At 47.9% G+C, this 19,486-nt stretch overlaps 1 protein-coding gene across 3 annotated transcripts in view; it reads left to right on the top strand.

Annotated features, from left to right (window-relative positions):
- Nucleotides 1–587: 587 nt before the first annotated feature.
- LOC308676169 (importin-4-like) overlaps nt 588–19,486 on the top strand; it is a 37,879-nt gene continuing 18,980 nt past the window's right edge. For 2 of the 3 annotated variants that reach the window (XM_081341923.1, XM_081341922.1), the window contains exons 1-16: nt 588–776; nt 4,207–4,293; nt 6,044–6,123; nt 6,405–6,446; nt 6,552–6,681; nt 8,697–8,876; nt 9,448–9,513; nt 10,293–10,394; nt 11,027–11,110; nt 11,217–11,378; nt 12,021–12,074; nt 12,172–12,281; nt 13,728–13,836; nt 16,219–16,348; nt 17,545–17,658; nt 18,484–18,597. In XM_081341923.1, the coding sequence (XP_081198049.1) occupies nt 705–776; nt 4,207–4,293; nt 6,044–6,123; nt 6,405–6,446; nt 6,552–6,681; nt 8,697–8,876; nt 9,448–9,513; nt 10,293–10,394; nt 11,027–11,110; nt 11,217–11,378; nt 12,021–12,074; nt 12,172–12,281; nt 13,728–13,836; nt 16,219–16,348; nt 17,545–17,658; nt 18,484–18,597 (1,636 nt within the window). In that variant the 5' untranslated portion in view covers nt 588–704. Of the gene's footprint in view, nt 777–4,206; nt 4,294–6,043; nt 6,124–6,404; nt 6,447–6,498; nt 6,682–8,696; nt 8,877–9,447; nt 9,514–10,292; nt 10,395–11,026; nt 11,111–11,216; nt 11,379–12,020; nt 12,075–12,171; nt 12,282–13,727; nt 13,837–16,218; nt 16,349–17,544; nt 17,659–18,483; nt 18,598–19,486 lie in introns of those variants that run through there. The other variant, XM_081341924.1, reaches the window with a different exon arrangement.

Below are 19,486 nucleotides of genomic sequence, written 5' to 3'. Positions count from 1 at the left end.
GATAGAGAAAGAAAGAAAAAGAAAGAAAAGAAAGAAAGAAAGAAAAAGAAAAAGAAAGAAAAGGAAGGAAGGAAGAGGAAGGAAGGAAAAGGATAGAGAAAGAAAGAAAAAGAAAGAAAAGAAAGAAAGAAAGAAAAAGAAAAAGAAAGAAAGAAAAGGAAGGAAGGAAGAGGAAGGAAGGAAAAGGATAGAGAAAGAAAGAAAAGAAAGAAAGAAAGAAAGAAAAAGAAAGGAAGAAAAGGAAGGAAGGAAGAGGAAGGAAGGAAAAGGATAGAGAAAGAAAGAAAGAAAGAGAAAGAAAGAAAGAAAGAAAGAAAGAAAGAAAGAAAGAAAGAAAGAAAGAAAGAAAGAAAGAAAGAAAGAGAAAGGCCCTCTCTCACGGGGAAGATGCCTCTGAGCATGTGCAGAGCCCTTTCCCTGACTGACCTCCCTTCCTGAGGGACGGGGGGGGGGGCAAATTGGGCGGTTGCAGTACGTCCTCCGCACCTGAACGGCGCTGGAGCTGCGCGCTTCCGGTTCTCCCTTTTAGCCCACCCCCGGAAGCCGCGTCTTGTCTGCTCCACACGTGCTGGGAGTTTGGAGGCTTGGCAGCCGCCGCTGGCCACGCTCCGCCCGGGAAGTCCTCCGCCTTCCTCGCCCCTTTTCTCTCCCCTTTCCATGCCCCCCGGCCCGGCCTTCCCCCGCCTGCCTTCTCCCGCAGCCCCATGGCAGCCCAAGCGGAGCTGGAGCAGATCCTGGCGCTCCTGCTGCAGCCTGACAATGCCGTCATCCAACAGGTAGAGCGTCAGGCAGGTGGGGACGGAGGGGGGCATTGGGAGCTTTCGGGGTGTGGGTGTGGGGGGGGGCGCGTTGGCCGTGGGAGGCGACTTACAACAGTTCGCTTAGGGACCCAAGTGGGGAAAAAAGTGACTTACGACCGTTATTCACACTTACGACCATTGCATCACCCGCCATGGTCACCTGGTCAAAATTTGGACGTTTTTGAGAAGAGACTGGAGAGCCACTTGTCTGAAATGGTTGGCCTAGATGACCTCCAAGGTCCCTTTCAGCTCTGTTATTCTACTCTATTCTGTATTTTATTATTTCTATTCTAGTATTCTCCATTCTATTCCATTCCATTCCATTCTATATTCTATTCTATATTCTATTATATTCTTATTCTATTCCTTATTTCTATTCTATTCTATTCCATCCCATCCCATCCTATTCTATTCTATTCCTTAATTCTATTCTATTCTATTCTATTCCATTCCATTCTATTCTATATTCTATTCTATTCTATTCTATTCTATTCTATTCTATTCTATTCTATTCTATTCTATTCTATTCTATTCTATTCTTCTATTCTTATTCTATCCTATCCCATCTCATTCCATTCCATTCCATTCCATTCCATATTCTATTCTATATTCTATTCTATTCTTATTCTATTCTTTAATTCTATTCTATTCTATTCTATTCTATTCTATTCTATTCTATTCTATTCTATTCTATTCTATTCTATTCTATTCTATTCTATTCTATTCTATTCTATTCTATTCTATTCTTCTATTCCTTATTTCTATTCTGTTCCATTCTATTCTATTCTATTCTATTCACCATTTTTCACACGACCATTGCATCGTCCCCCATGGTCGTCTGATCAAAGTTTGGATGCTTGGAACTGATTTGTAATTTATAACCGGTGCAGCCTCGCTGGGGTTCATGCGATCCTCTTTTGCGACCTTCCTACGAGTGGGGGTGGGGAGAGCCAGATTCCCTAAACAAACCGTGTGACTTACTTAACTGCTGCTATTCGCCTAACAGTCGTGCCAAGGAAAGTCGTAAAACAGGGCAAAACTCGCTTGACAAATGTCTCGCTTTGGAAGAGAAATGCTTGGCTTGAGAGTAGTCATAAGTTGAGGACTGCTTGTAATTCCATTTTTTTTCCCTCGGAGGGGGTATGTGGAAGTTAGGGGTGTGAATGGGTTGGTTGGGTTTCTTCCTCTTTGTTTTTCACATTTGGACACTTTAAGGCGGGTGGACTTCAACTCCCAGAATTCCCCAGCCAGCATGGGGAACTGGGGGCAGTGGGGGTGGAGGGTAGCCAGGTTTGAACAATTGGGAGGGTTTCTTTCTCTTTGATGACTTGTGGACTTCAACTCCCAGAATTCCTCAGCCAGCGTGAGGGAACTATGACCCCCTTTATGACTTGTGGACTTCAACTCCCAGAATTCCTCAGCCAGGCACGCTGGCTGAGGAATTCTGGGAATTGAAGTCATTGGCACCCTTCAGTCTCGAGAGACTATGGTATTGTGCTCAGGAAAGAGGCCCTAAAGCAGCATCTGGTGTGGCTAAAAAGGCCAATTCGAGAGTGGCAGGCCCTTCCACACTGAGGGACTGCCTCAGCCTGCCGCGTCAGGCCATGCTGGCTGAGGAATTCTGGGAGTTGAAGTCCACAAGTCATCAAAGGGCCACATTTGAAGACCCCTGGTCTGGATTCAAGCCCGCAGTTTCATCAAAATGGCCGACTGAGGAATTCTGGGAGTTGAAGTCCACAATTCATCAAAGGGCCAAGTTTGAAGACCCCTGGCCTAGCACGGTGCTTTTCAATCTTGACAACTTTTAAGACGTGTGGACTTCAACTCCCAGAATCCACAAAGTTGCCAACTTTAGTTTGTGCTGGTCTAGCACAATTTCCTCTCCCTTGCCTTTTCTTTAATTAATCAGCATAAGGAAGGAAAATAAAAAGCAAACAACTAAAGACATGACAGGCTTACAACAGGTCGTTTAGTGACTGCCCAAGGTCACAACGGCAGTGAAAAAAGTGACTTATGATTGGGGGTTTTTTCACACTTACGACCACTGCAGCATCCTCAGAGTCATGTGATCATAATTCAGCCGCTTGGCCGCTGCCTCATATTTATGACGGTCGCAGTGTCCTGGGCTCACGTGATTCCCTTTTGTGACCTTCTGACAAACCAAGTCTATGGGGGGAAGCCTGGTTCACTTAACCGGGTTACTGACCCGACAATTGCAGTGATATATAGTGATTTAATAAATCAGCTTTTACAAATAGAAGTGAAATATACACCGATTAGAAAAGATGTTATAGGTAGATGTCATAAGATAGGCAAGCAGTACAGTATTTTTATAACATGTGAAATACGAAAATGTTGGGATGATGTATTGAAATAGAAAATTTGGATATTTAGATGCTAAATACTGAGAAAATGATGACTGATAAGAATTGTTTGAATATTAGGGAGAAAGTAACCTCAAACAAAGATCTATGACAATAGAATATATGGTGAACTAATAAGATGATTTTTCTAAAAATGACACATGTTGGTAAGAAAAAAAATGTCACATACGGACGCTATTATTGTTGGACGAGCATGGAAGAAAATGTTTATATTTCATCATGTATGCATCAAAAATATTAAAAATTATATTTGTTTAAGGTTGAAGAAGGAGAACTCTATTGGGAGAAGAGAAGGTCAAAGAAGTATACTATTAATCAATATACTAATTATGGAAGTATAAAAATTAATTATTATTGACTGTTAACTACTATTGCTTGTGTGTGTTTTTTTAAAAAAAAAAATATGAACCAAGACAACACACTGTATACAGCAGGCACTAAGGATTGTTATTGTAAAAAATCAATGAAACATTTTTAATAATAAAAAAGCAATTGTAGTGATTGCAACTGAGGCAAGAAAAGTCATAAAATGGGACAAACTTGCTTAACAACATAAATTGTGTACATTTGAGGGCTTCTGCTAAAGTTTTACACTAGTTTCAGTAAAGGATGGCTGTATTTCATGACCAAGTGTCATATTATTTATGTATATATGCATTCATGTGCGTAGACCAGAGGTCTTCAAACTTGGCCCTTTTATGACTTGTGGACTTCAACTCCCAGAATTCCTCAGCCAGGCACGCTGGCTGAGGAATTCTGGGAGTTGAAGTGCACAAGTCATAAAAGGGTCATAGTTCCCTCACTCTGGCTGAGGAATTCTGGGAGTTGAAGTCCACAAGTCATCAAAGACCCAAGTTTGAAGACTCCTGATCTATATTGATTTATTGTCTCTAGTCTCTACACGGTTTGAAACATTCCTCCCTTTAGGTTTTGTCAAAAGAGAAGCTTTGGGGGCAAATCCTTCAAAAAGGGACATTTGGAGCTGGTTTAACGCTTTGCTGCCTGTTCTTTCATCCTACCAGGCGACAGCGCAGCTGAAAGAGGTACTCAAGCAACCGTCAGCTCTTTCCCACCTCTGCCACGTGATGACACATTCACAAGACCCTCAGGTAAGTCACCACGTGCTCTGCCAGGTGAGAAGGAACTCAAACTTAAGCTTAGTTGTAAACATAGGTGGTTGCAAGCGACGAGAAGGGAGAATAGATGTTTATAAGACGAGGTTTTTATACGTGGGTATTGTATGTGTACCCTTCTGAGAGCAGGCAGAAGCATTTCATTTTTAATGTGGGCCAGTGTGCGCACAGTAAAAAGTGACAATAAAGGATATCTTATCTTAAGGTAATTTTTATTGTCATATTTTACTATGAGCACACTGGCCCATGTTAAAAGTGAAATTCTGTTGCCTGCTCTCAAAAGAAAATATATATCTACCCATATACATACATAACACACTCACATATGCTACTGTGTTTCCGCAGAAGTTAGACCCAGCCCAGTAGTAAGCCCTAGCTTGATTTTTGGGGGTGGGCCTAATATAAGCCTTACTCCAAAACTAAGCTCTACTTTGGGGGCAAGGTGGACCCCTAAAAATCTAGCTGGGGGGATGAAGCTGCCCCACGTGGCCTGCACCCTCTTACCTTATCGGTAGGTGTCATGGTATGGGAGGCCTGGCTGTGGTGGTCCTAAGACATTCTCCAAAAGTAAGACCCAGTGCCTCTTTTAAAGGCAAAAAATATATAAGACCGGGTCTTAATTTCAGGGAAACACAGTATATACATACATACATACATAAATATATTGTATTCAAAATGGACATTGATTAATTACATGTGTGTATGTAGATAGACAAACAGACAGACAGACTGGATGGACGGACAGATGGATGGATGGTTGTAATGGATGGATGGAAACAGATTATATAGATAGACACACAGACTGGATGGATGGACGGACGAATGGATGGACAGAATGGATGGATGGTTGTAAAGGATGGATGGAAACAATAGATAGACAGGCAGAGATACAGTTATGGCCGAAATTGTTGGCACCCCAGAAATTTTTCCAGAAAATCAAGTATTTCTCACAGAACAGTATTGCAGGAACACATGTTTTGCTGTACACAGGTTTATTCCCTTTGTGTGTATTGGAACACAACAAAAAAAGGGAGGAAAAAAAGCAAATTGGACATAGCAGTTTTGACATTATGTCCAATTTGCTTTTTTTCCCTCCCTTTTTTTGTTGTGTTCCAATACACACAAACGGAATATACCCGTGTATAGCAAAACATGTGTTCCTGCAATACTGTTCTGTGAGAAATACTTGATTTTCTGGAAAAATTTCTGGGGCGCCAACAATTTCGGCCATGACGATAGATAGATAGATAGATAGATAGATAGATAGATAGATAGATAGATAGATAGATAGATAGATAGATAGATAGATAGATAGATAGATAGATAGATTATATATATATATATATATAGGGAGAGAGAGAGGGAGGGAGGGAGGGAGAGACAGACAGACAGTATGGATGGATGGATGGATGGACGGATGGACAGAATGGATGGATGGAAACAGATTAGATAGATAGACAGACAGACTGGATGGATGGATGGACAGAATGGATGGATGGTTGAAATGGATGGATGGAAACAGATTAGATAGACTGGATGGATGGACGGACAGAATGGATGGATGGTTGTAACGGATGGATGGATGGAAATGATAGATAGACAGACAGACAGGTCTGTGCAGTGTGGCTTTCTCCCTGCCAAAGCCACCCTGCTTTATTTCTCAGCATCTGCTCTTTCCCTCCTTTCCTTCGCAGCCTGACCAGCGTCTCTCTCCCTTCTTCCTCAGATCCAGCAGTTTGCCGCCGTGTTGCTGAGACGGCGGCTGAGCAAACACTGGAAGAAAATGGCCGCAGCGGATCAAGAGATGTAAGTCCAGGGAAGGCAAATCTATTCATCTGTTGTTACGATGACGGCGATTAATTCCGGTGCGTTGCACAATCGTTGAGGCTGGATTTGGCTTTTTTTTTTTTTTACTTCCGATCCAGTCCTCCTCGAGGACCCTTATAATGCGATTAAAACATCGGAATCGGAGAGACCCAGTTTAGACAATTTGCGGGTGTTGAACAGCGTGGCTCACTCGCTAAGCGAGGACTGTTGTGTTTTCCTTCCCAAACTAAAATCTTCCCCCAAATCCCCTCTCTTTTCAGGCTGAAAACCCTGGTGCTAAACAGCCTGCAACGGCAGACAGAGTGAGTTATTCCTTGTGGGGGAGGCACGTAGGGGTTAGTTTAGCGTCTTTCCCCACCCACCCACCCACCCAAAAAGAAAGAAAAAAGATAAATCCTCTTTTCCAGCCACAAAGTCTCTCTGGGCTTAGCCCAGCTGGCGGCCGTCATCTTGAAGAACGAGACTTTGGAGAAGTGGCCCCAGATGCTTCAGAGCATTCAGCACGGGGCCCGCTCCCGAGACCCCAGCCGGTGCCAGGTGGGTCGAGACGGGGCAGGTGGTGCAAAGCGAGGGAGGGGAGCCTCTCGGGGGCCCCTTGTGAAGCCCCCCCATCTGTCTACCTATATCTCTGCCTGCCTGCCTACTTACCTACCTGCCTCTACCTGTCTATCTGTCTAATCTGTTTCCATCCATTACATCCATTCATTCATCTATCCATCCATCCATCCATTCTGTCTGTCTGTCTCAGTGTCTGCCTGTCTATCTATCTATCTATCTATCTATCTATCTATCTATCTATCTATCTATCTATCTCCATCCATTACATCCATCCATCCATTCTGTTCATTCATCCATCCATCCGTCCTGTCTGTCTGTCTGTCTGTCTGTCTATCTAATCTCATCTGTTTCCATCCATTACATCCATCCATTCATTCTGTTCATTCATTCATCCATCCATCCATTCTGTATCAGTCTGTTTGTGTCTGTCTGTCTATCTATCTATCTATCTATCTATCTATCTATCTATCTATCTATCTATCTATCTATCTATATCTATTTATCCATCTCTCTCTCATCTGTTTCCATCCATTACATCCATCCATTCATTTTGTTCATTCATTCATCCTGTCTGTCTGTCTGTCTGTCTATCTATCTATCTATCTATCTATCTATCTATCTATCTATCTATCTATCTATCTATCTATCTCATCTGTTTCCATTCATTACATCCATCCATTCATTCTGTTCATTCCTTCATTCATTACATCCATCCATCCTGTCTGTCTGTCTGTCTATCTATCTATCTATCTATCTATCTATCTATCTATCTATCTATCTATCTATTTCCATCCGTTACATCCATCCATCCATTCATTGTCCATCCGTCCGTCCGTCCATCCTGCCTGCCTGCCTGCCTGCCTATCTATCTATCTATCTATCTATCTATCTATCTATCTATCTATCTATCTATCTATCTATCTATCTATCTATCTATCTATCTCATCTGTTTGTCAGGACCCACCTCAATCCACATCTTAGGAAATAAGAACTCTTGGATGCAAGTTTAGTCCAAAAGGAAAATGTTTACTAGGATGGAATTGATTGTGGCAATACAAGACGGAATCTGACAAAGTTACATTTCAATCCTATATAAAGCATTCCCATTTCAGCCCCTCCCCTCATCCATTTGGTCAGATGTCAGGCCCTTCTATGGGAAAGGGAACTCTCCTTGGGTTTATGGTTATTGCTTCCTTTTTGTTCAAATGTTCCCTGTTGTTTGAAGATGCCTAAAGTCTGACCTCTCCCCCCCCCTTCGGAGAGATGGCAGAATCCCCAGAATAAGCACATTGTTCTACCTATACATTTATGAAATGTCATATAAATGGATTCTGACATTTTCCATACATTACATCCATTCATTCATTCTGTTCATTCCTTCATTCATTACATCCATCCATCCATCCTGTCTGTCTGTCTGTCTATCTATCTATCTATTTCCATCTGTTACATCCATCCATTCATTCTGTTCATCCATCCGTCCGTCCATCCAGCCTGCCTGCCTGCCTGCCTGCCTATCTATCTATCTATCTATCTATCTATCTATCTATCTATCTATCTATCTATCTATCTATCTATCTATCTATCTATCTATCTATCTCATCTGTTTCCATCCATTACATCCATCCATTCATTCTGTTCATTCATTCATTCATCCATCTATCCTTTCTGTCTGTCTCTCTGTCTATCTTACCTTTTATCTTTTCCTACCTTTATTATTTTTACCTCAAGGTGGGGAACACACCTAATTATACTCCTTCATCCTCCTGTTTTCCCCACAACAGCCCTGTGAAGTGGGTTGGGTTGAGAGAAAGGGATTGGCCCAAAGTCACCCAGCCGGCTTTCATGCTTTAAGTTGGGACTAGAACTCACCGTCTCCTGGTGATTGGGCCAAAGTCACCCAGTCGGCTTTCATGACGAAGGCAGAACTAGAACGCGGCGTCGCCTGGGTTCTAGCTAGACCACCTTGTCCCTCCACCCCCTTGTGGTCACAGATGGCGTTGCTGCTGCTGCAGTCTGCTCTGGATCTGGACGCAGACCAGTTCTCTCCCTACTACAAAGATCTCCTGCGCCTCTTCCATCAGACGCTCAACAACCGGAGCCAGCCGGCCGTCCTTTACTATTCCCTCCGGAGCTTGAGTGCCGTGGTAGGAGGGCTGAGCTCTGACGAAGTGGTGGGTACACCATCCTCTTCCTCTTTCGTCCCACCTGCCTGCTTCTCCTCCTTCCCCTCCTCCTCCTCCTCCTCCTCCTCCTCCTCCTCCTCCTCCTCCTCCTGTTAATTGAGGCCGAAGCCTCAATGTTGCTGGTAGAAAGTAACTCAAAGGGACTGGGGAACTCTTTGCCACCAGCTCCAGATTAAAATCTGCGGCCCTCCCAATGCTCCTGGACTGGCAGTGGCTGCTGGTCTAGACAGCCACTCATTTCCTCCCTTCCCCACCCCCCCCCCCACCCCCGGACTACCCAATGCCCTTTGTTTGGGAAAACGATCATTTTTGAAACTGGATTTCTGGCAGATCGATTTTGACTGATGAATCCTGTGCTTTAATTTACCGATCGGTATAGAAACGGCGCGCTTAAAATCAAAACCTTTTTTGAATCCAGGTTAACTCTGGAAGATTGAATAGTCGCCTTCCAGGGCTGGCTGGGGGATTCTGGGAGTTGAAGTCCAACTGTTTTCAAAGGTTGAGAAGCCCTGCAGTGTGCCTTTCATTTTTAAGTGGCTCTCCAATCTCTTTCTTCCAGACTCTGATGTCTTCTATGGTGCCCAAGGTGATAGCAGCCATCCGGGAACTCATTCACGTGAACGAGGTGCAGTCTTGTTTGTGCGCGTGTAAAGCGGGGCCCTTCAAACTTGGCCCTTTAATGACTTGTGGACTTCAGCTCCCAGAATTCCTCAGCCAGCCTTCCTGGCTGAGGAATTCTGGGAGTTGAAGTCCACAAGCAGGGATCTTCAAACTTGGCCCTTTGATGACTTGTGGACTTCAAAACTCCCAGAATTCCTCAGCCAGCCTTCCTGGCTGAGGAATTCTGGGAGTTGAAATCCACAAGCAGGGGTCTTCAAACTTGGCCCTTTTAGGACTTGTGGACTTCAACTCCCAGAATTCCTCAGCCAGCGTGCCTGGCTAAGGAATTCTGGGAGTTGAAGTCCACAAGCAGGGGTCTTCAAACTTGGCCCTTTTAGGACTTGTGGACTTCAACTCCCAGAATTCCTCAGCCAGCGTGCCTGGCTAAGGAATTCTGGGAGTTGAAGTCCACAAGCAGGGGTCTTCAAACTTGGCCCTTTGATGACTTGTGGACTTCAAAACTCCCAGAATTCCTCAGCCAGCCTTCCTGACTGAGGAATTCTGGGAGTTGAAATCCACAAGCAGGGGTCTTCAAACTTGGCCCTTTTAGGACTTGTGGACTTCAACTCCCAGAATTCTTCAGCCAGCGTGCCTGGCTGAGGAATTCTGGGAGTTAAAGTCCACAAGTCATTCAAGGACCAATCTTTCCCCACTCCTCATCTAATCCTCAAACGGCAATGTCTTCTCTCCCCCCCCCCCCCCCCGGTTCTCTTTTCTAACTTGGACCACCCGCCCATCCTGCAGGTCCAGGCAAGCGAAGCGATGGAGGTTTTTGACGAACTCCTAGAGACCGAAGTCGCCATTGTGGTCCAGCATCTCTCCGAAGTCGTGAACTTCTGCCTGGAGGTGAACGGGATGGGCGGCTGGCCGGTCACCCCCCCATTCCTGCCGCCTGCTCCAATCCCCTGCCGCCCCCTCCTGGCCACGCCTCTTTCCTGCGACTTCTGCGGTCCCTGGCGCCCCATGCGGGCCACACTCCTTTCCTCTTTCCTGAAACCTCCAACCTGCTGGTGCCCCCTGCTGGCCACGCCTCTTTCCTGTGCATGACCCACTGCCACGGTGCCCCCTACTGGCTGGCCATGCCTCTTTACTGGTGCTAACCTCATCCTCTGCTGGCCACGCCTCTTTCCTGGCACTTACTTTACCCTGGTGGCCACGCCTCTTTCCTGAAACTCCACCACCTGCCCCCCCATTGGCCACGCTTCTTTCCTGACACCACCCACTGGCACCCCCTGCTGGCCACGCCTCTTTCTTGGCACTTACTTCACCTCCCTGGCCACGCCTCTTTCCTGAAACTCCACCCCCTGGCACCCGCTGCTGCCCACGGCTCTTTCCTGCCTCCTCTTCCACTTCTAGGGCGCCTCCCACTGGCCACACCTCTTTCCTGCCCCCCCCCCCGCGCTCCATCCCCACAGCACCCCCTGCTGGCTGGCCACCGATCTGGCCCCTGCCCTGACTCGGCCTCCTTTCCCACACAGGTGGCCTCCAACCGGCAGCTGAGCGACGGCCTGCGGGTGAAGGCGCTCTCCTGCATCAGCTACCTGGTCAAGCTGAAGAGCAAGGTCAGGGCTGCCCCCCACTCTCCTTCCCCCCCGCAGCATCCTGCCTCCTGCCACAGGAGCCCCCTCACCCCCCCACTTCTCTCTCTCTCTCTCCCCCCCCCCCCAGGCCATCCTGAAGCACAAGCTGCTCTCGCCCATCCTGGCGGCCCTCTTCCCCATCATGAGCGCGGAGCCTCCCCCCGGCCAGATGGACTCTGAGGACGAGCTGACCGAGGAGGAGATCGAAGACCAGGCCGAGGTCCAGCAGCCCAAACACTTTGCGGTCCAGGTCTGCCTTTCCCCCCCCCTTTTTGATGGGGGCAGCAATCTCTCAATTTCAAGGCCCCCCCCCAACTTCTAGGATGCTCTGGGCTCGGCGGGCTCCCTCCCAGAATCCCCTGCATTTGTGCCCAGTTTGCCGCTATTTTCTAAGCCTTTGGTTCCTCGACTCCCAGCATGCCCCAGCCTCCTTTCCTCCCCGCCCTCCCAGAATCCCCTGTGGGGCAGATCCCAACTGGGTTCTTTTGCCTTCGAGCGGGACTCTCCAAGTTGGGACAGTTGGAAGCCGGGTGGACTTCCCTTCAGTTGGCGCTTTGGCTCAAGTTTCTAGAGGGCGATTCCATTGGTGGAGTCCACCCGGCCCAGCAAACCACCAATCCCGGCTTATTCCCGGCAGAGCTACAAGACATTAGGCCCCAAAGCAAGGAAACTACAGCAGATTGTGGTTTTAGAGTCAAGTGGGAGCTTAGAGAAAAATCCTGGCAATGTTAAGACGGGCGGACTTCAATCCCAGAATTCCCCAGCCAGCTTAGCTGGCTGGGGAATTCTGGGAGTTGAAGTCCGCCCGTCTTAACGTTGCCAAGATTGGAGACCCCTACCCTACAGGATTCCCTAGTCAAATCTTCCTTTTTCCTCCCCCCCCCCACAACAGGTGGTGGATATGCTGGCACTGTACCTGCCCCCCGAAAAACTCTTCCCCCAGCTGGTAAGTGGGGGTATTATAGATGGGGGGCAGTTTCAGAATGATGACAAGGGGGGGGCAGCCATGCCTTAAAAGTACTCCTGTGGCTTTTCCCCCCCAGACGCCTCTAATGGAGCCGGCCCTTTTGAGCCCCAACCCTTATCACCGCAAGGCCGGGCTCATGTGCTTGGCGGTTCTGGCGGAAGGCTGCGGGGACCACATCCGCAACAAGTACGTATTCTCCCCACCTACCCCCTGGGGGGGGCGGGCTTTGGGATCAGGCCCTGTCCCACTCGCAGGTGGTTCTCCTATTTCTGACGGTCACAGCGTCCCCGGGCGGTCATGTGATCTCTTTTTGTGACCTGTCAAAGAGGGGAAGCCAGATTCACTTAATGACCACGCTATTAACTGTCGTGATTCACTTAACTCTGGCAAAAGAGGACGTAAAACGTGGCAGAACTCAACAAATGTCTCATGTAGCAACAGAAATTTTGGGCTCAATTGTGGCCGTAAGCCGAGGACTTCCTGTACAGTACAATTCTTTAGTGACCATGTCAGAGCATGCACAGTCTTATTGCGCGAGTTAATCCAGGAGTAAACACAATAAACAGTGTTTGTATCAAATGGTGGTTTATCTTACACTATCTACAATATCATACACCAGGAACAATATACATACAGCAGGATACAAACCACAATTACAGCAGGAAACAGAAAAGACAGATGCTTCACCAAGCCTTCCCTTTTATACTCAGGCTCTTAAAGGGACACAGACCCTGCTGAGTCATTCCCATCATTGCATCATACACCTTTCATTACATAAGCTATTTAGCTGTTAAATCAGGGGTGTCAAACTCAATTTCATTGAGGGCCACATCAGCACTGCAGTTGCCCTCAGGGGGCCGGGTGGGTGTGGCCTACTGAGTGGGCGTGGCTAGAGTGCGTATGGCCTACTGGGTGGGCGTGGCCAGCTCTACATGGTTTGCATCAAGGGTGCCTATGGGGGCCTGGGCAGGAGTGGGACAGATCTGAGGGTCTCTGGCAGAAGGAGGGTCTCTGGGCCAGGGCCAAGGCAGTGGGGGCCGTTCCCTCACTCTTTCCAGGATGGCTTCGCGGGCCGCATGAAACCACTTCACGGGCCGGATCTGGCCCCCGGGCCTTGTGTTTGACATTTCTGTGTTAAATCATTACCCTGACAGACCATTCTAACTTACGACGGCACTGAAAATGAGTGACTTATGACCATTTTTCACACTTAGCCCCGTTGCAGCCTCCTCCACGGCCACATGATCAAAATTTGGACACTTGGCAATTGACTCGTATTTACGACGGTCGCCGTGTGTCCCCGGGTCACAGGATCCCTTTTGGCAACCACCTGACAAGCAAAGTCAGTGGGGAAGCCGGATTCACGGCACAGCCCTGTTATTAACTGCAGTGACTCGCTTAGCAACGGTGGCAAGGAAGGTGGTAAAATGGCGCCAAACTCGCTTCACAGTGGTCTCACTTAGCCACAGAAATTGGGAGCGCAATTGTGGTTGTAAATGGAGGAGGACGACTTGCATCTGCACCTGGGCTAGGAACGTCAAGGGGATGTCATTGGAATCAGTCTAGGGACGGCTCCGAGGTCTCTTGAGGTGATGTGGCCTCAATCCTGTGTCCGTGTCCTTCCGTCCACAGGCATCTCCAGCCCATGTTGCAGGTGGTGTGTCGAGCACTGGCAGACGACAGCCAGGTGGTACGCAACGCGGCACTCTTCGCCTTGGGCCAGTTCTCCGAGAATCTCCAGGTGAGCCGTGCCGAAAGGAGAAAGCAATTTGTAATATGAATAATTAGTTAACTATTAATCCATCAGAATAGAGCCGGAAGGGGCCGTGGAGGTCTTCTCCAATCCTCCTGCTCAAGCAGGAAAACCCTATACCAGAGGTCGGCAACCTTGGCTCTTTTATGACTCGTGGACTTCAACTCCCAGAATTCCTGAGCCAGCCAGGCTGAGGGGAAAGGGAGAGGTTTCCAAGCTGAGCCATGGCTGGCTCAGGAATTCTGGGAGTTGAAGTCCACGAGTCATAAAAGAGCCAAGGTTGCCTACCCCTGCCCTATACCAAGGGCCCCCAACCTGTGGTCTGCAGCCTAGTTCCGAGCCGTGGCCTATTGGCCACCGGGCCCCAGGAATAGCTGGCAAGCCCCCCGCAATTGCGGTAGCGCCCCCATTTGCACCTGCGTACGGGCGCCAGCGGCCCATTTATCTTATATGTGCGGCCCGTTTGCACGTGTGTGCAAACACTAGCGCTGCCATTGTGCACGTGCCCATTTGCCTGCTTCTCCTTCCAGGCCGCCAAGCTGCAATGGTTGGGGAGCTGTGCCTTACACCATTTCAGACAAAAAGGTTGCGCAGTCTGTTCTTCAAAACCTCCAGGTGTTGGAGCACCCACAGCTTCCGGTGGCCAGCTGTTCCACTGGTTAATTGTCCTCCCTCTGTTAGCAAATTTCTCCTTCATTCGAGGTTGCTTCTCTGCTTGGATTAGTTTCCATCCGTTGCTTCTTGTCCTGCCCTCTTTAGTTTTGGAGAATAGCTTGACTCCCTCTTCTTTGGGGCAGCCCCCTCAAATACTGGAAAACTGCTATCATGTGCCTTCTAGACCGGCCATTCCCAAATCCTGCAGCCGTTCTTCCTATGTTTTAGTCTCCAGGCCTTTTAATCATCTTAGCTGCTCTTTGCACTTTTTTCAAAGTCTCGACATCTTTTTTTTTTTTTTTTGCAATGTGGTGACCAAAACTGGATGCAGGATTCCCGGTGTGGCCTCACTAAAGGTTTTACAAAGCGGTACTAAGACTTTGCGTGATTTCGATTCTATGAAAGCAGGGACGCCCAGTCCTCGCGCTTAGGACCCTTGCAGCCTCTTCATAGCGACGCGATCAAAATTCGGGCGAGCCGCTTCCCGAGAGTGCCCAGATTGTGATTAAGTGACTGTGGGAAATGTCGCGACGCTTGCAAAACGAGGACTGGTTTACCAGGCACCTTTAATTTCAGACGGTCATTAAAACAGAGGGCTGTTTACTGAGGACCATGAGCCAAGAGTGTGCAGCAGCAGCCAAAAAAGCTAACACAATCCCGTGTTGTATAAACAGGCATAGAAGCAAAATCACTCAAGGTATTTGTGCCGCTTTGTAAAACCCTAGTGAGGCCACACCTGGGATAAAGGTAAAGGTAAAGGTTCCCCCGCACATGCGTGCTAGTCATTTCCAACTCTAGGGGCCGGTGCTCATCTCCGTTTCAAAGCCGAAGAGCCAGCGCTTGTCCGAGGACGTCTCCGTGGTCATGTGGCCGGCATGACTAGACGCCAAAGGCGCACGGAACGCTGCTACCTTCCCACCGTAGCGGTCCCTATTTTTCTACTTGCATTTTTTTTACGTGCTTTCGAACTGCTAGGTTAGCAGAAGCTGGGACACGTAACAAGTGCTCACTCTGTTACGCGGCACTCGGGATTCGACCCGCCAAACTGCCAACCTTCTGATCGACAAGCTCAGCGTCCTAACCCACTGAGCCACACCGCGTCCCCACCACCTGGGATACTGCAGCCAATTTTGGTCACCATATCACACAAAAAAAAGGATGTTGAGAATCTGGAAAAAAATTCAAGAGAAGAGCAACTAAGATGATCCAAGGCCCTGGAGACCAAAACATACGAAGGACGGCTGCGGGATTTCGGTTTGGCCAGTCTAAAGAAAAGAAGAAATAGGGGAGACATGATAGCAGTACTTGAGTATTTGAGGGGCTACCACAAAGAAGAGGGGGGGGGGTCAATTTATTCTACAAAGCACCAGAAGGCAGGACGAGAAACAATGGCTGGAAACTCATCAAGGAGAGAAGCAACCTGGAATTAAGGAGAAACTTCCTAACAATGAGGACGATTAGCCAGCGGAACAGCTTGCCACCAGAAATCGTGGGCGCTCCATCACTGGAGATTTTGAAGAGGAGACTGGACAATCACCTGCCTGAGATGGTACTACAGGTTCTCCTGCTTGAGCAGGGGGCTGGACTAGAAGACCTCCAAGGTCCCTTCCAACTCTATTCTATTGACGACTTGCACTTAAATGTAGGCTTTAGTTTTTATCAAGTTGCTGAATTTTATCTTAATTTTATTTTTTATTAACTCTTCCCTAATCGTAGCCAGACATTGCTCGTTATTCGGACGACATCATGCCCCTCCTGTTGCATTACCTGGAGGGGGTCCAGCTGGCCAACACCACGCACCTGGCAAAGGCTTACTACGCTCTGGAGAACTTTGTGGAGAATCTGGGTAGGAACTCCCGCCAACCTTCTTTCCAAATACAGGTAGTCCTCGAATTACAACCATTCATTTAGCGGCCGTTCCAAGTTGCAACTTAACTGACCTCTGACCGGTTTTCACACTTAAAAAGACCGTCGTAGCGTCTCCCACAGTCACGCAGTCAAAATTCAAACGCTTGGCAACCGACTCATCTTTAGGACGGATGCCGTGTCCCATTTTGCGACCTTCTGAGGAGCCAAGCCAGTGGGGTAGCCAGATTTCACAGAACGACAGCTTGACGAATTTGATGACCGCTGTGATTCACCGAAGCACTGGGGCGAGAAAATGGGGACAAACTGACTTAAAACTTTCGCGGAGCGACAGTGGTCGTAAATTTGAGGACTACCCGCAAAGCCGTTTTACAACCATCACAGGTGGAATCGACGGTCCTTAAGCGGATCCTCACCTGGCCAGCCCGATTTTGGGTTAACAATTTTATTTATTGTTATTATTATTATTATTATTATTATTATTAGTTTGATCAAAATATAAAACGCAAAACGTAAGAAAGAGAAATAAAGAGGATGGAAAGATAAGGAAAAGGAGAAGATTCGAGAGAAAAAGAAAGAAAAAAAGGCGTTGACGTCTGACTCCATTTTGGCGCCGTAGACCTAGTAGTTAGTAACGCAAAAATCTCAAACTTTTTACTTTTTGTAGAATAATATCTATTAGCGTCAAACCTGCCTCAAAACCCAAAGTCAAAGTTTCATTTTGTTTCACATCCACCAGCAGCACAAACAGAAATGAAATTGATTTGTGTCCTTGTCTTTCATCCGAGCAGTTAATTCCAACTCCTTCACTTTTTGCAGCCGTTCGTCCGTTATGGGAATCAGAAATATCCTTCCATTTTGGGGGCATAAAAGAGCCTTGCTGCCGTCGGCATGTACAACATCGAGTGACTGACCTGGTTTTACGACTTCTTTTTTTTCCCCCAGCGGTCACTAGGAGAGTAGTTGTAACTTGAGGATTGCCTGTAACGGGTTCACGAGAAGCCCTAAAGCTTTGTTTCTCCACTTCAGCAACTTGGAAGAGGGATGGACTTCAACTCCCAGAATTCCCCAGCCAGCATAGCTGGCTGGGGAATTCTGGGAATTGAAGTCCACCCCTCTCAAAATGGCCGAGGTCTGAATTATTACCAATGAACAATTTCTCTCTGCTCCCAACAGAAGATAAGATTGCACCCTACCTGCCAGCATTGATGGAGAAGATGCTCAGCACTTTGACCTCTCCTGGGACGCCGCGCACCAAGGAGCTGGCCGTTAGCGCCATCGGAGCCATTGGTAGGCCGATCGGCACACACACACACACACACACCCTGAGTGTGGAACTGGCCCACAATTACTCGGCCACCTTTCTTACAACGTCAAGGTCACCCAACCGCCTTTCATGGCTAAGGCGGGACTAGAACTGCCAGTCTCTTGGTCATTGACCCAAGGTCACCCAACCGCTTTTCATACCTGAGGCAGGACTAGAACTCCCAGTGTCCTGGTCGTTGGCCCAAGATCGCCCGACCGCCTTTCATGCCTGAGGCAGGACTAGAACTCCCAGTGTCCTGGTCGTTGGCCCAAGGTCACCCAACCGCCTTTCACGTCTGAGGCGGGACTAGAACTCCCAGTGTCCTGGTTGTTGGCCCAAGATCGCCCGACCGCCTTTCATGCCTGAGGCAGGACTAGAACTCCCAGTGTCCTGGTCGTTGGCCCAAGATCACCCAATTGCCTTTCACGCCTGAGGCGGGACTAGTACTTCCAGAGTCCTGGTCTTTGGCTCATGGTCCAAGGTTACCCACCCAAGTTTCTTGCCTAGGGCAGGACTAGAATTCCCGGGCTCCTCATGATTGGTCCAAAGTCACCCAAATGTCTTTCGTGCCTAAGGCAGGACTAGAACTCCCCGTCTCCTGGTGATTGGACCAAAGTCACCCAGGTAGCTTTCATGCCTCAGGCGGGACTAGAACTCACCGTCTCCCAGTTTCTAGCCCGGTACCTCCCTCACTAGGCTGAACCGGCTCACAGATCTGGCTGTAGCAAGGCCGAAAGCACGAACCGGATCCTTAGGTCATGTCTGGTGGCTCCCGTTCCCTGCTGATCCTCATCCCTTGTGATCTCCAGCCCAGGCTGCCAAGGAATCTTTTCTCCCGTATTTCCAAGCCATCATGGAGCACCTCACAAGTTACATGCTGACCACCCGCGAAGACCTCAGGCCCGTCCAGATTCAATCGATCGGTAAGGAAAAATGTTCGGCAACCTGGCAGCCATTGTTGAAATGAGAATGGAATAGGAATAGAATAGGAAAAGGAATAGAATAGAATAGAGTAGAATAGAATAGAATAGAATAGAATAGAATAGAATAGAATAGAATAGAATAGAATAGAATAGAATAGGAAAAGGAATAGAATAGAATAGAATAGAATAGAATAGAATAGAATAGAAAATATGGAATGGAATAGAATTAGAATAGAATAGAATAGAATAGAATAGAATAGAATAGAATAGAATAGAATAGAAAATATGGAATAGAATAGAATAGAAAATATGGAATAGAACAGAATAGAATAGAATCTGGAAGGGACCTTGGAGGTCTTCTAGTCCAGCCCCCTTCTCAAGCAGGAGAATCTATACCATTTCAGACAAGTGACTGTCCAGCCTCTTCTTAAAAGCCTCCAGTGACCGAGTGCCCATGATTTCTGGAGGCAGGCTGTTCCACTGGCTATCCAGCGTGGCTACCCAGCCTTTTGGCCTAGGACAGAGACCCCCAAGCTATCCAGGTTGGCAGCCCGGAGGGAAAGGGTAGAGCAGGCAAATTTGCGTGCGCGCCGCAAACGGGCCACGCACATGCAGAAACGGCCGCGCCCACACGCATGCACAAATGGGACCAGGCGCCCGTACAAACAGCACCGCTACCACCTGCGTGACGGTCTTGGCAGTGCTAGAGCCCGTGCGCAAATGGGGCCAAGTTTGAAGACCCCTGCTTGTGGACTTCAACTCCCAGAATTCCTCAGCCAGGCACGCCGGCTGAGGAATTCTGGGAGTTGAAGTCCATCAAAGGGCCGAGTTTGAAGACCCCTGCTTGTGGACTTCAACTCGCAGAATTCCTCAGCCAGGCACGCCGGCT

Source organism: Vipera berus (assembly GCF_964194415.1).
Source record: "Vipera berus genome assembly, chromosome: W".
Classification (NCBI taxonomy): Eukaryota; Metazoa; Chordata; class Lepidosauria; order Squamata; family Viperidae; genus Vipera; species Vipera berus.
This window is presented reverse-complemented; position numbering and strand designations above follow the sequence as displayed.